Genomic DNA, 15,223 nt, shown 5'->3' with positions numbered 1-15,223 from the left:
GTTTCATAGGATAATACGGTTTTAACTTTTAATACAATTTTTATCATTTTGGCTCAATGTGTTGAATGATGAAAAAACGTCTGTTCGATTTTCAGTCGCTTAACTTTTTAGTTGTTTGACGGTTGCTATTTTAGTTTTTACCGTGCAATCCAAACAAGTAACAACAATAACTCAAAATTGTCGTATGTCAACTCGTTAGTATTAACGATGTCGAGCGTCTCGATAGTTGATACGAGTAAATAATATGTTTTATTTTTGTTATCGTTTAAATTTTTTTATCGTACTGACTTGACACACAAAACGAACTTAAACGAAATACGATTAAAATCGTTCATTAGTCGTTTAATCTCATTCTTAACGACCTACAACGGTCTTGGTCAGATATTTCACGGCCTGCGAATAAAATTAGTCATTCGAAAAAAACAATATTCAACTTAATGAAACGTATCAAATAAATATAATACTGTGGACTATTGACAAAACCTTTTTGAATTGGATTTTTAACATTGCAACAGTTTTCTCGTGCGTAAATAAGTAATAAAAAAATCTAGAATAGATTATTAATATTTAGATTATTTATATTTATATTAATTGACGTTCACTATTATCTATAAATGTTTATTGTTATAAAAGGAAAAAAAATAATGTTTTAACCAAAATCAATACATAAGTTGATTTTCGTATCAGGTGCTAGTATCAAGTCGGCCCAAAGAGCATTATAATATCAAAAAGCTTTTATTATAATATGGCAAACAAATCTAATTTGCTACACGGCGTACGGTGTATGCAATTTCACTACGTCTGGGCGCTAGGGTATCGCGCTGTGTGTAATATAACCAAGCTTTAAACATGAGTCACACAGTCACAACCGAAAAAAATGTTCGTGCACGTTGTAAAAAAAAAAAACACTTATAATCACGAAAAATAATTAATGACGCTTTTGCGGCCTTTAATGTTATCATAACAATCCACTTTTTATTTCAACTGATGTTCCATTATTATTTTTATTTTTTATTGAAGTGGCGGTGAACGGGTTTTTTTCCTTCGGAACAACATCTCGTTTGTAAATTATGGTACATAAATTAAACGATGGCCGTACTGATGGCAACGGAGATTGTAGCTCGGTATTATATATATATATATATAATTTAAGTTCAAGGAAACCCGCCATCAATTTGCCATTATTGGTTCGAATCAATAAACACCAACGAGGCTTCGTTACAGCTCGCCGGGTCAACGAAAAATAAACAAACGCCGAATAAAAAAAAAACGTGTTTTCTTTTTTACTCTCGCTTTTTACTTTACCGAAACCAATACTATACTTATTTAAACCTCAGAAAACTTCGGAAGCTCTAATACAAAAACTTTTGGTGCAATTAATTCATACGGGTATTGAGAAACTCACGGGGGCTGCGAGGGTTGAGGGTAGAGGAACTTTTTTTTAATTTTATTTTTTAGCTTTTTTTTTTTTTATTCCTTCCGTCGACCCCATCCGACGAAAATAATACTCGGCGCACCTGCGATAGTAGTCCGTTATTGGGCCAATAAGTTTGCCGTCGAGAATCGATATACGCCCTCTTCGGTCGGCGATCGCACCCCCTCCCCCAGAAAACTTTTCCATTAAACAATCGTTTTGTGTTTTTTTTTTAACAGCTATTTTCCATTTTACGGTTATTATAATAATATTATATTATTATTCAACCGTAAACTAAAAACTTGCCGAAAAGCTCGTCGGAATAAATTTTGATTTTCAACTCACGCGACAGACTACTTATATTGTACTGTGTACTATGTCTTTTCGAAACAAACTACTATACCTTAAAATATGGTAACAACCGGCATTGTATTATCAATCGAAATTGCGTCCAGAATGCCGTTAACGGCAAGCGTGTAACCGGTTATCACGCGACAACAAAACAATACATTATTTATTTCAATTGAAAAATTATAACGTTTCATACTTCCTGCTTTTCTACGTTTTTCAAAAAAATAATTTACTTTGATGATTTACTAGGGATTAGAGAATCATCGAACATTAATAACCCAAATGTTACAATAAGATTTCCTGTATGCTATACATTGAATAATTGTACATTATTTTCGGAACATAAAACAATATATTTTACTTATAATACTTTCCACAAAACATCGAGAAAATCCAAAAGTTTACTTTTCACTAAAATGCTATACGCTTAAAATAAACAGTTGGTCTGACGCACGAATATGGTTTTTATATTTAAAAGCTTGGTTCGTATGTGACTGGAACACGATCCAACGAATTTAGTCGCTCGCTGTTTACCAATTTGCATACAACTTCAGTTATCTATATATATTATACATATACTTAAACCTATGGGCTATGTATGAACATAATATAGATATCCACCTACCTAGCAAAGCACAAAATAACATGTATTTTAATAATTTATTTGTAACAATCAAAACATTGGCGGAGTAATTTTTGCAAAACGAGTATTGAAGATCAAAAACTATATATATATATAAAAAAAAACATTTATATATATATATAATAACGTTTTACTACGCTACAGCTTGTTTTTTTTCTTACTTCCATGTTTCCTTTTTTCATTTTTCTTTTTGTAGTAATAGCTGTTTTGTTATTTTTTTCTGATATCCGAAGGAAACGTTTGAATTTAAACATTGATTTATTTACTCGGGTCGTGTCGTGCTCGGTGGGGGTTGGGATTCCAATGGAAAAACCCCAAACCATAAGCCGGTCGAGCGAAAAACGTTTTGTATAATATTATAACATAACAACCCGTCTAAAAAACTAAACCGTCTCCGGGCGTAATACAAAGACCGCCGAAGCAATATTTGCACTGAATACTGCGAACAGCGGAACTCTTAAAAGTCAACATAAGGTCACTGTAATTCTACGTGAAAGCAAAATTTAACGAAGCGACTCTTTTTTAATAAAACGGTCGTTATTAATAGTCAAGGGCCGTACCGCGTTAGGTCCTACCGTTAAAGCTGCGAAATTAATAAAATTCCGCGAATAACGTTGAACTTAAGCGGTTGACACAACGCCGGGGATTCCATTTCTTTCAGAGATTCGTTTGGATAACAGAAAACACACTTTACTCGCCGCCGTACCGCTTTCCATGGCTATACTATAAAGTGATTAATAACATTAAACCTCCCACCAGCGTATCATATACATTGTTTTATTTTCCCACGGTAATTGTATACAGCGGCTTCGTGGCCCGCGGTATTTACTATAGGCACTATTTATCTGCAGCTGTACATTATCGTACTATGTATACAATAATAACCAGTAACGTTGCTTTCGCTAAATCAAACAGGGCACCTCTTAGAATTAAATTTAATTAGAACTAAGTAATATTTTCAAAACAGCATGCTCGTCACGCTGTTTTGAAAATATTACATCAAAATTAATGTGAAACATCACAATCTGTGATAAACAAACAAATGATTATTACTTGTACCTATTTTTTTAATTACTCAAGACCAAAAGGCGTTATGCACAAAAATAATAAAAAAACAAAATTGCCTCGTCTGTGTATACAATTATTAGTAACAGTAATTCGAGTAGGTACCTACTGCAAAGGTCATTGTATTTTGTAACTTGACCTCGTTCTGTTATAGTGATAAAAAAACCAAAAGTCCGAGGAGGGTGCGTCTTAGATTAAATTTCGAGTAGAAATAAATGATAGTAAGACACGCAATGATTTTGGGGCAAGTCCTCGGGTAAGAGTAGGGCAGTGTGGTGGTGGTGGTGATCGTTTCAACTATCTTCTTCTTTTTCCTGACACGCGACCGAATTTTCAGTCCCGACCATCTTGCCTTAGTCGCCGACTGTCATTCATTAAATTCCAAAAGCAGTCTGAAATTTGGCAGTCCTCAGTAAAAATGTCCGTTGTTAATTTTTTTTCACCAAAATACTGATCACGCGATAATTTTAGATACATAATAATATATAATTATTATAATAAGCGACTGATTTAATTGATCAAGTATAACTATATGTATAAGATACAGGACGGTATGGGATAATACTTAAATTACTAATGGACTTTTTTTATTTTAAAAAATGTATTATGTATTCAGACTACAATGAATGTTGGCATACCATATAAATTAATGCTGTTGTGGATATGTGTATACGTATTATTTTCAACGGTACAAAATGTTTTTTTTTCTGTTTAAACACCGTCAATGTTTTTTTTTTTTTTAGTAGCCGCAGTCTATTAATCACGGTAGTTTTTATAATATTAACTATGGATGTTACGTCATTAGTCAAACAATTTGTATTCATTTTTATGCGAACACTGGTGTGTAATGAATAATATAATATTTACCTAAGTAATACAAGCAAAATAAATATACTGTATCAGCATCTGTAATCCCACATTTTGTTGGGAGATAAACTGCTAAAACCGCTTTTTAGGATACACTACGTTTCTAACTAAAATACAGCAGCGCGAAGAGCAATGGCAATGACTGAACGTAAAAGTGGCATTAGATGTATATGGGAATATAATTTGTCTAAAATAAAACCACTAAACTAGCTGATACACTCGTTCTCTATAGATTATACTAATTTGAATTATTTATATTCTTATCAAAGAAAGAACTGGATAAGTTTTCTTTAGTATATTTTTTAATTAATTCCTTGTGCGCAGGGTTTTAGCTTCGTTTTCTTGAAAACAAATACATGCCATTAGTTTGACTGTGCTTTCTTTTTCTCTACTTTGTCACTATCCCCTCATTGTAATACGTATAATAATGTCAAATACATTCGTCCCCGTCGTGTCGTGGCGGAAAATTTCATTTGAGTATCGTTATATTTTTGTCTTGCACTTCTGTATTTACATTTTAAACGTATAATTTTTCCATAACAAGCGCGCTATTCTTACGGACAACAACTTTTTCACTGTCGTCTTTACTGCCTTCCCCTCGAGTCTGGCGAACAATAATATTGCATTTTTATTTTTGATAATAATAAAAGAAAAGAAACGGCAGAAGCGAAACGAAATAAACCTTAAACCGTAACAATCAAGACTCTTGTTATTTGTCTCTTATGACATTAAAAACAAAAATGCGCGACAGACGCTTTGAATCATCGACCAAGACGGCGACAACAACAGCTCGTTTTATTATTCCTACAATACTCTCATTTTTTATTTTTCTCTTTTTTCATACTCATTTTGCGGTAAAAAGGTATTTACAACGAATCACATATTTTATTTCTACCGTTATTATTAAATTACAATAACAGTTTGACAAATACACGCGAGCAGCATTGATAAATAGGTATGATACATACTGTATGTAGCGAAAGAGACAAAGACTTCAACTAAAATGATACAAGAAAAAAATTATACGATTTTTCTTAGCGTTTCTTCTCTGTTTTATAAAAACGTATTGAGCGGAAAACTCATTTTTGTGTCATTTCGATTGTGCTAATAATTTAAACATAATATTCACCTTAGCTTAGCAGTACGCCAGTTTATGTATTTATTGTATTATTTTATACTATATTTTAACTAAAAGTATTAAAAAATACCACTATACTTCCTATTTCTAACCGCTTTATAAATCTTCAGTTCATAAGGAATACCTCATGTCTAACTATTAAGAATAAACGCTACACTACCTAAATTTATTATCCTTTTTCTGCAGTTTTCAGTTCAAGCATTGGTTTGCAGCAGTTTCCCATGATTGTCTATTGTTAGACTTCCCATTCATTTCTCGATATGAATTTCATTCATAAATTTCTATTATTTGTTTTATGTACTGCTGTAATCGTGGCCTTCAAAATTTAGATCAAGCCTTGATATTTGATGAACTTTAACGCTAAAACTGCTCATTTTCTAATAAAAATAAATGCGGCATAATCATAACGCTAACCGATATAAACCGTATACAGAAGTTTCAGTGAACATTTGCAACTTTTTGTTCAACTTAAATTTAATTTCAGACTTTAGCTATCGGCCAAAAGTACCAAATTCCTGGCAAATGCCATTTACGAGTACACCGTGCTTTGCAATATAACTCTTCTCTTTGTCTGTAGCCATACCGATGGATATTCGTTTATAATATACATTATACAATAATATGCACAACTATCGAGCAACTCACAGTGGCACGGTAAAACGCGTCGCATAGTTTAAATTTCAATTTTGGTATCGAACTCAAAAGGGACCGGTAGATATATACAAAGTCAAAATGATGACTATATAGGTTTACCGCAACGGGTCACTAACACTTAAATCCACTCGGATGAAGTGTAAGTAAATTTAATTACAACGGGATAGTGCACGTAACTAGAGCAAACCCCATTGAGTATGCTGTGCCATTAAATATAACTGTTACTATACAATTTACCAGTCAGCAACATAGCCTGCATGTAAAAAACGCTGGCCGTACAGCTAAAACAATACATTTAATACTCTTATTATACATACAATATTCTGTAATGCACACATTAAGTATGACGAACCCCCGCTTCCTCATTGCATAACGTGTTGATTTATATTTTATATCAATAATAGAAGATAATTAGTTAACAATATTAAGAATGCAAATACTCAGAGGTCGTACACCGGAGGTTTCAAGCATAATAGTATAGAAAAAGTAATAATACATTTTATACGTATTATGATTATTGGATTAAAAAGGGCAAACCACCGAATTTTGGCCAGATTATGGTATAATATTACAAAATCGATATTGTTGCAAATACTTAAAACCCCTTATGGCTTCACTGAAGCTAGAAAACATTAGATAATTATTAAGAAAATATTATCAATAACATTTTAAAAAGAATAATGTATTTTTTATTCAAAAAAGAAGTAATATTCCAAAATAGTTAAACAGTTTTATAAAAAAAGTAAATAACTTGTAATTATGATGAAGTTTTCAAATAAATTAGATTTACATTATACATATAAGTAAACTTTCTACAATATTTGTGTTTATTATTATACAACAATTATAGTTTGCTTTGAATTAAGAAACTATATAATCGTATGTTAATATAGTCTAAGTACATTATATAAGAAGTCTTAACTATACAAATTTAAAATGAATAGTTGTGCCACGGAAGTTTACAAATGTTTTAACTGTGAAACCTGCTTAGTTTAGGAATAAATAGTTATAGATGTAACAAACATTATGTATAAAAAAATAAAATATAATCTGATTTCAGGAAATTAAAGAAATATGATTTGCTAATAACCAAAGTAAAACCTATGTATTTTGTTTCGATATAACCTTTTATCGAGTATTCAATACGAGATTTTTTAAAATAATATTATACAGCAAACAAGAGTCAAATCTTATTAGCTATTTTTTATATATTTAAAAGAAGGCTCAATTGTGTTCCAAGGACACATTTCTGCAACACAAGAGGTTTTATAACAAATCTGTTTTTTTTCTAAGAACTGAACTTCACATGTTTCCACGCAAAAATATAATATATTTGCGCTTTTTTTGTCAATCAAAAACTATTTCAATTTATTTTTAAGCCATTTTCACGTTTGTGATTCACAAAAGAACTCTGAAAAAGAATTAGGGGGAATGTTATTGTATTTTTTTTACCGTCAATACTTTGTTGACACAAAGAAATATATATTATTGCGTTTATATCAAAGTAACCAAACAAATTTTATAGAGTTGGAAAAATAGCATTTGCTTATAGATTTATCAGAACGGTGTGGGACACCTGCTCTACATATCAGTTAAGTCTACAATCAGTTAAATATGTATTAACAACTCAGTTAAACTTAAATACAACTATTCAACTGATACAACTGTACAGCTAGCCTACAACGTAATAATATTTTATATAGTTTAGTCAGACATTAATTGTTTTACAATATATTATACGTACAACAATCATAAGAATATTTTCAATGTATTATCTGTGATTGACCAGTAGTAACTCATAAAAACTACGTTTACCGTTTGTGTGGTTTTTCTTTGTGTAAAACAAACATATTATACGCCAAGAAAAATACATTTTATATTGTTTTGAATTTATTACTTGTAAATATAAAGGGATAAATCTCTACAAATATTTTCGATAAACACATAAAACTAGTATAAATAGTATAACTTTTTTATTCGTCGATTCGTTTCTCGGAGTAAAAAGGAGATCTTAACAACTTTCACCGTGCAGTGTATTGTATATGCATATACCTATAAAAATTATCACGTTGAAAGTAGTATTTACCAGGTATGTCTTGTTCATTAAAAAAAAAAATAGTTGGATAAACTAAAGCTATAACTAATATAGGGAGACAATAAAATTATATTTGGAATGAGTTAATAAACAGTTAAAGCAATTATATGTAGTTTGATGGCTGACTATTTATTTAGTTATTCCAACTAAACCTGTTATTTTTTTTTCGTGTGGAATTTTCTAAAGAATAAAAATAATAGCTAGAATATTTTTTGATGACAAACTCTCGTTTCCTTCGCCATAATGTCATTCCCTGGATCCTATAATATTTATCCCTGTAGTGAACGGTCAATTCGGAAGAAAAGTACTTGAACACCGCGGATGTTTCGCCCTATTTGCATATTATGTATCGGTATTTTGATGTTAACCAATCGGTCGGTCTATTGGTCTTGAGGCGCACAGCTGAGCACACAAAGAGCAAAAGTGACGAGGTGAGAAACTGCCGTCCCGAAAGGCGAACGGAAGATTCATTGACCATAAACTGGCCCTCCTGGCCGCCGACAAGATAAACGACCCATATAATAGTCGATTTACCCGAAAGCAACATTACCGCGATTCAGTGTATTACACGCTAATAACACTGTACATTCGTTATGGCAACACCTCCGCCGACGTAGAATTCGATTAAACCCTGCCCTGGCCCGTTGCCTTACATGACGTTTGTTGATAAATATGTTATATTATTTTGCTCCCATCTCGGTTCAACGTACAATATCTGTTATAAAATATGTAACTCAACGCCGATGTTTCTTCGTTAAAAACCCAACATTTTCACTATTCGCTCGGTCGTTATCGTGTGAACGCAGCTGAGTGGGATTTTAATGCTAATCATTAAATTATGTCGAGGAACTATTTTCCATAGATTTTTCTGGTGCATCCGGCGGGAAACGGAAGAAAACGGGAAGCCTGCCCGATAATGAACTGAACGATTAAGTGTTTTTTTTTTTTTTTAACACGACCTGAAGATGGTTTTTGTTTTGCCCTCAGGTGTTAGTGCCGGGAAATGTGGCCGAGAAAGAAGGGGGGAAAAGAGAAAACGCAAAAAAAGAAAATTGTAATTAAAAAAGTTAACTAATTGAGTTTTTAATTAATTCGGGATACGTGAGGAAAACGAACGACGACGGTTGCAGCCCAGTACAAGTGTCTTTTTAGCATATCCGGTTAACTGCGGGCTTTTGGGAAGCAACTCTTATCCAACAACCGGAAACGTTTTCCATTATCCGCGACGTTACATTGTGTTTAATTAACGGCTGTGAAAAACAGAACCACGTGCGCGTTTGACCAGAAATCCACTAGAGAGCATTTTTTTTCATATCTTTTAAAGCGTTTTAAATATTATACAACACCACGGCAGTGAAAGTTTTACCAGTCTAGAATAGATGTTCTATAATCAAATACTGCGACTCAGCTACAGCGTTGCTTTCAATCAAATTCCAAAATTTATCTAGATGTGGTTACAGGTGTACATTGACAATTTTCGCCCTCTCTCCTGGTTCGAATACGAATAATTATTTAATTCTCGTAGATATAATATTCTTCGTCCACTTGTCCTAACTATTTAGGACAACCACCCATGTCTTTGTCGTAGTAACTTATATACTAAACAAAAATGTCTACTCGTATACAGCTCGCTGTGTAATAATAGTGACCCGAAGTGATGTCAAAAGCTGGAGAAGCTTAATGGCCTGCTTGAGTGACCTTTATACTAGCCAGCTACGTGCTTAGTGCAAAGTATACATTCTTCGGCGGGCTCTACCGATAAATCTGTCCAATAATAGCCATACGTGTTATATCGCGCATCGTTAAGTGTATAAAATATGAATATACATATATATATATATATATATATACTTATAATAACGGTCTCTCTTAACGTCAAATACAGTTTACTGTACCTAACTCGTCGTTGTCCTGTTAACATAATTATTACACTTGACGTGCCTCAGATTGACTTGGTTGTCCCTAAAAATAATAACAAACGCGTCATAACGATAATCGACTTACTAAACTTTTCGGGATTCATCTTAAGTTTTTGAACGAAATGAGATTCGCTCGGAAGCATACTTTGGATTGAAAACTGTAACGCCTTAGGTCGTTTAAAAATTTTACAAAACAAACGAGATAAATAAAGAGCAGGATGTTAATAAAAGTCCCTTTTTTTTTGTCTACTCTTTTAAAACATCAGATGCAAACCAAAATAAATAATTATTGGTTCGCTAAGACTTTATTACGATTATCGCCAGTAATGGAGAGTTGAACAATATATCTACTGTATGAAATGTCACCACGCGGATTAATTGCTCCGTCATACTTAAATAATTGTACTTATTCTATTCCGAATATTGTTTTTTCGAATAAAAAAAGTAATATTAATACTGTGTAGATTTGGTGTAAAGCTAACCTATGAAATTGAAAATATAGCGTGGAGGGATTCACTCAATATTTTTACCAATTACTTACACTTACGATACGATCCAAATAAACACTTGTATTTTTTTAATTTTTGCACGGGACTTGTATTCTACTCAACGTGCTTAGATTGTTTGACTTTTGTGAAGTCCACACTATATTGACACGTGTTTGAATAATTGAGTCGTTTTGCTGTCGTTTACAGGTTGGTGGCGGTTGGACACCGACCGGTGCTGATGTCGGCGGTACCGGTAAGCACAGGATGGCGGTTTTCGTGAGGAAGTCGGCGCCGGGATCTCCAACGCCGTCGTCGGCTTCCAGCTACAACACTGCGTCTTCCGGCAACGACCTGATCGCCAGCGCGTCCAGCGCTCTCCGGCGGTTGCACTTCAAGTCTGCCGGCGCCCACCGCATGCTCAACCGGTCCAAACAGCCGCAGTCGCAACAGACTTCGCCGGTGCCCAAAGTCAAGGTGATCGGCTCCAGCTCAATATCCGTCGAGTCTTCGGCCACGGTCAACACTAGCACCGACTCTTCTATGGTCACCATGACCACGGTAACCGACACGGAAAACGAAGACAGCATCGACAACCCGGTAAGTACTAAACAGCCTTTGACGACGTCGTCGCCCGGCCACTATCTTAAGTACGTTAGTGTCATGAGTAGGTACGTTTAGTTTAAACGATTATAATATATGGATAAATGTAATTAGTAATTGTTAATTTATTTGAGATACCTACGCCGGGTAACAGGCTGCATGAAAATGTATTGAAGGTTTAATGAATCAATAGTTATTTAGTAGCGAGTAATTGGTTCATTCGGTTTTAATAAATTATTAAATAGTTTTTTTTTTTTTGCATTCCGCTATTAGTATAACAATTAACAAGTGAATAACGATTAGTTATTATCGGATGAATATTTGACATTTTAAAAGCAAACATATTACATTATGATAAATAACATTTTTTATGATGTTGTTACACACCATTCATTTATATATATAATATTTTCCAAATATCAGCAGCTTTAGTAGTTATTGTTGACGTGTTTGTAAGCACAAATAATACTAATAAAAAAAAGGAGCCGATATCATGGATTACGTTATAATATTATCCAATTATTATAACAATAATAAAAGTATCATTTAAATATTGATATGTCATTATTATGGTAATTCATACAAATTCATGTAGATTGACAACCGTCATAACTTCAAGTATTTTTACAATACTAATAAATAATAAAATACCTATCTTTTTTTTTAGTGTGAATGCATAACTAGTTATTATGATAACGAAATATTCCCCACACGTAATTTCTTCAGAAATCCGACATTATAAATATCATGCATTTTCATATAAATTATACAAATACTGCATATTTATGTTTCCTAGAATGTATTTTGATTTAAAAAATTTACATTTATACAATAGATTTGTTTTATAGGTTTAGCATCGAAAATGACCTACTTTTTCATATTAGTTCACACTTCACACTAATACAGCAAAGTTTAAGTTGAAGAGTTGGATATAATATTAAATCATCTAACAAACTAGTACCTAACTGTTTTCTTAAGATTTCGTTATAAGGAAAATCCGAGTACGGGAATACGTGTAAGATGAAATTAAGACGACGAAGATCAAAATGATCGTTATGGAAATTATTGTTATCTAGTTTATCGTTTATGATTTTATCGCAACAACCCTTTGTTTTTACTTAGCACGTGGAACCCAAAATGAGGATCATCCCTAATTTGCTGGATGAAGTGTTGAACGGAACCCAATCCTCGTCGTCGGCCGAAAAGGATGACGAGTTCTACAGCGCTTCCAGCACCGAAGAACAACCCAAGGATGATCCGAAGGCCATTTTTACCGTGCAAGACACTGCACCCGAGGAGTACGACGACAGCGGACTAGCTTTCCTACAGTACACGGCTCTGCCGACTAGCAACTACCATAGCCACAACAACAACAATAACAACAACAATGACAACAACAAAAACAACAACCACGACAGCGGCGACGAGGAAGACGATAACAGAACGTCCAGGGTGGAAGACTTCAGACCGGCCGACAGAAACCAAAATTCTGATGACGATGCGGATAATACTTTGGAATGGAGAAACATCATGAAAAGACAAGCGTTACTCGAGAACCTACACCGCAACACTATAATAGCCAATAAAAGGTCAGTAAAGAAAAAAATCAACAAATTCTTATAGTTTTGGTGTCGCGTTTGTTTGCAGCCAGCTGTAAACCTAACCCGCCAAATCCAATAACCCTTCTGAGCCTGTTCGTAGGAAATAAATAGACGTTAAACTTGAATAAAAAAAAAATATTCGTATAACATTAACAATTTCAGATCATTAGAATGATCAAGTTCTCAATATTCTGGTCTAGGAACAAAGTAGACTGTATCTAATCCAGAGCTATTCAGATTTTCCTTCTAATATATGGGGACCCGACGCAGATTTATGGGTTTTGATTAACTCTTTGCATTTTAAACTATACATGCGGGCTCTTGTTATGAATAGTAACAATCAATTTAATTAAACGGGTTTGGGAATTCATTGAATGTGTTTTATAAATAAAATGAACATAGATTATTAACATTTTATAGTCTTATAAAAATTGGTTATATTTTACATTATATTTTTCAACCTTCCTCTGTTTATTTATTACGAATATAAAAATGCGGGAGGCTTTCGGTTGCTTAAAGTTATAAGCAGTTTTGCTACTTACAATCTACAAGTGTTAAAAATACTTCTACCTATTTGTCATTGTTAAAGTTGTATGTTACATATCCAAAATTTGAATATAGGTATTTAAACTAAATAATATTATAGTTTTTAAAATAAAGGGTTACATAGAAAGTGTTTCAACAATTTTAGCTGTTGAGAACATTACAAAATTTAAAAAATATAAAACTCATAGTTATTTTTCGCGGTGTTAGACGAGTCAATTATTCGACGAAATTTGTTTTTTACTTAATACAAATGATATATTTATTGTATTTGGATTATAGAATGTGGCACCATACCAAAAATATTGCTAACGGTTAATGTCTTTAGCAAATTTCACCCGGATAATGTGTATTTCTGAGAATACTTGAAAATATCCCAATTGAAGTGCGGAGGTTTTTTGGTTGTGGTGAACGATTACTAGCCAACTATACCGCGGTAAACAGTTGAAATATTTGTTGTGCCAGGCAGCTGTGAGGTATTTTACCGAACCCATTTGAGCATGCGGTTAGCTTATAATATGTCATATTTTGGTGCAATATAATATGCCAGAGGCAGCTTGAGCATTTATAAATTATAGGGTTAAGTGAAAAACACTATAATCATAAGCATAATAAACAAAGTTCGTTCGAAACCAACCCAGTTTGCTAAATTAATTTTTCAAAATAGAAAAAAGTTGTAATAGGGAAGTTTCTCAACTAACAATATACATGAGCCACCTCCGATTCGTGCATATAAACAAAGAATCATTACAAAATTATAACATAAATGTTCAATTTAATCAGTTGTTTTATTTCAAAATAGGTTTCTAATTTTACGACTACTCAACGTACGTGCGGAATTGATATAATTCCGGGTTAAACATAATGATTAATATTCAAACGTTAGTGTAATAATATTATTGTATTAGTAGCAGTTATACTAGTCCACGATATACATACATTATTAAATTAATTCCACCATCAATCGTACGTAATACAATTACTATAACTGAAAATCTGTGTTTTGGTGATTACATACCTACTGTTGTTATAATAATTAATGACCACGTTCGATCATCCGTCATCACATAACACAACACATACTTTATTGCTCGAATTATACATATTTCGTCACCTATCGTTGATTATATACAACTATGGCAGCTATTGATACACAATTTCAATTCATTCGGAGTTTAATATTACTCGACAACGTTCCAACGAGCAAAATTGTCGATTGTACAAACAAAAAGTGAAATGTTTAGTTATCAAAATCCACTAGACAATAATGTCTCATTCCGTGCCCCCGAAGAAGTCAAGGGAATATAACACAATAATTTGAGATTGGCTTGTTATAGGTTAAAGTTGCTTTCGAGGAGGTACGCCAAAAGTCGGTTTGAAGAGGACAGAACCCGAACGGAGATCGGCAGAAATTCTTCTGGATTCGCAGCCGAACAAATGACCATTGACAGCGAGGACTCGTTTCAGGTGGACAATGGGTCACCGCCCGTGCCGTCGTCGCCTACCGGGGTCTCGGGTTCTCCTGTTATAGGAGATAGCTCATCGTCGCCTACCAAGTCCAAACAGCACTTTACCTTCCCCACGGTCAACGAAACCGAAGAGCACGGCGTTCGTTTGGATATTAACAAAAGGTAATGCCGTTACAAATGAGAGATAACATTTTGATTTTTAGTTATAGCAAATGGTCTTGGTACACGTTGACTGGCATCCGTATGGACCGTTAGACTTACCGTGCTTCGAAATAGTCCCTTCTACATTACATAATAGAAAAATCGAATTACAACCGTAACGTCGAAAAATAATTACTACTTTATTTATAGTTTAAGATTAGTTTACATTCGAAAC

The 15,223-nt window shown here is 33.4% G+C and overlaps 1 protein-coding gene across 1 annotated transcript in view; it reads left to right on the top strand.

Annotated features, from left to right (window-relative positions):
- Positions 1-15,223, top strand: part of LOC126842024 (uncharacterized) — a 136,314-nt gene that overhangs the window by 81,454 nt on the left and 39,637 nt on the right. Inside the window, exons 3-5 of the mRNA XM_050578885.1 lie at positions 10,842-11,231; positions 12,357-12,823; positions 14,716-15,009. Coding sequence (XP_050434842.1) covers positions 10,899-11,231; positions 12,357-12,823; positions 14,716-15,009 — 1,094 coding nt within the window. The 5' untranslated portion in view covers positions 10,842-10,898. The remainder of the gene's footprint in view (positions 1-10,841; positions 11,232-12,356; positions 12,824-14,715; positions 15,010-15,223) is intronic.

This window comes from Adelges cooleyi, unplaced genomic scaffold (genome assembly GCF_023614345.1).
Source record: "Adelges cooleyi isolate 19-005CV unplaced genomic scaffold, UGA_ACOO_1.1 ACOO_flye_CR_arks_rails_tigmint_CR_PRNA_41, whole genome shotgun sequence".
NCBI classification, from domain to species: Eukaryota; Metazoa; Arthropoda; class Insecta; order Hemiptera; family Adelgidae; genus Adelges; species Adelges cooleyi.
This window is presented reverse-complemented; position numbering and strand designations above follow the sequence as displayed.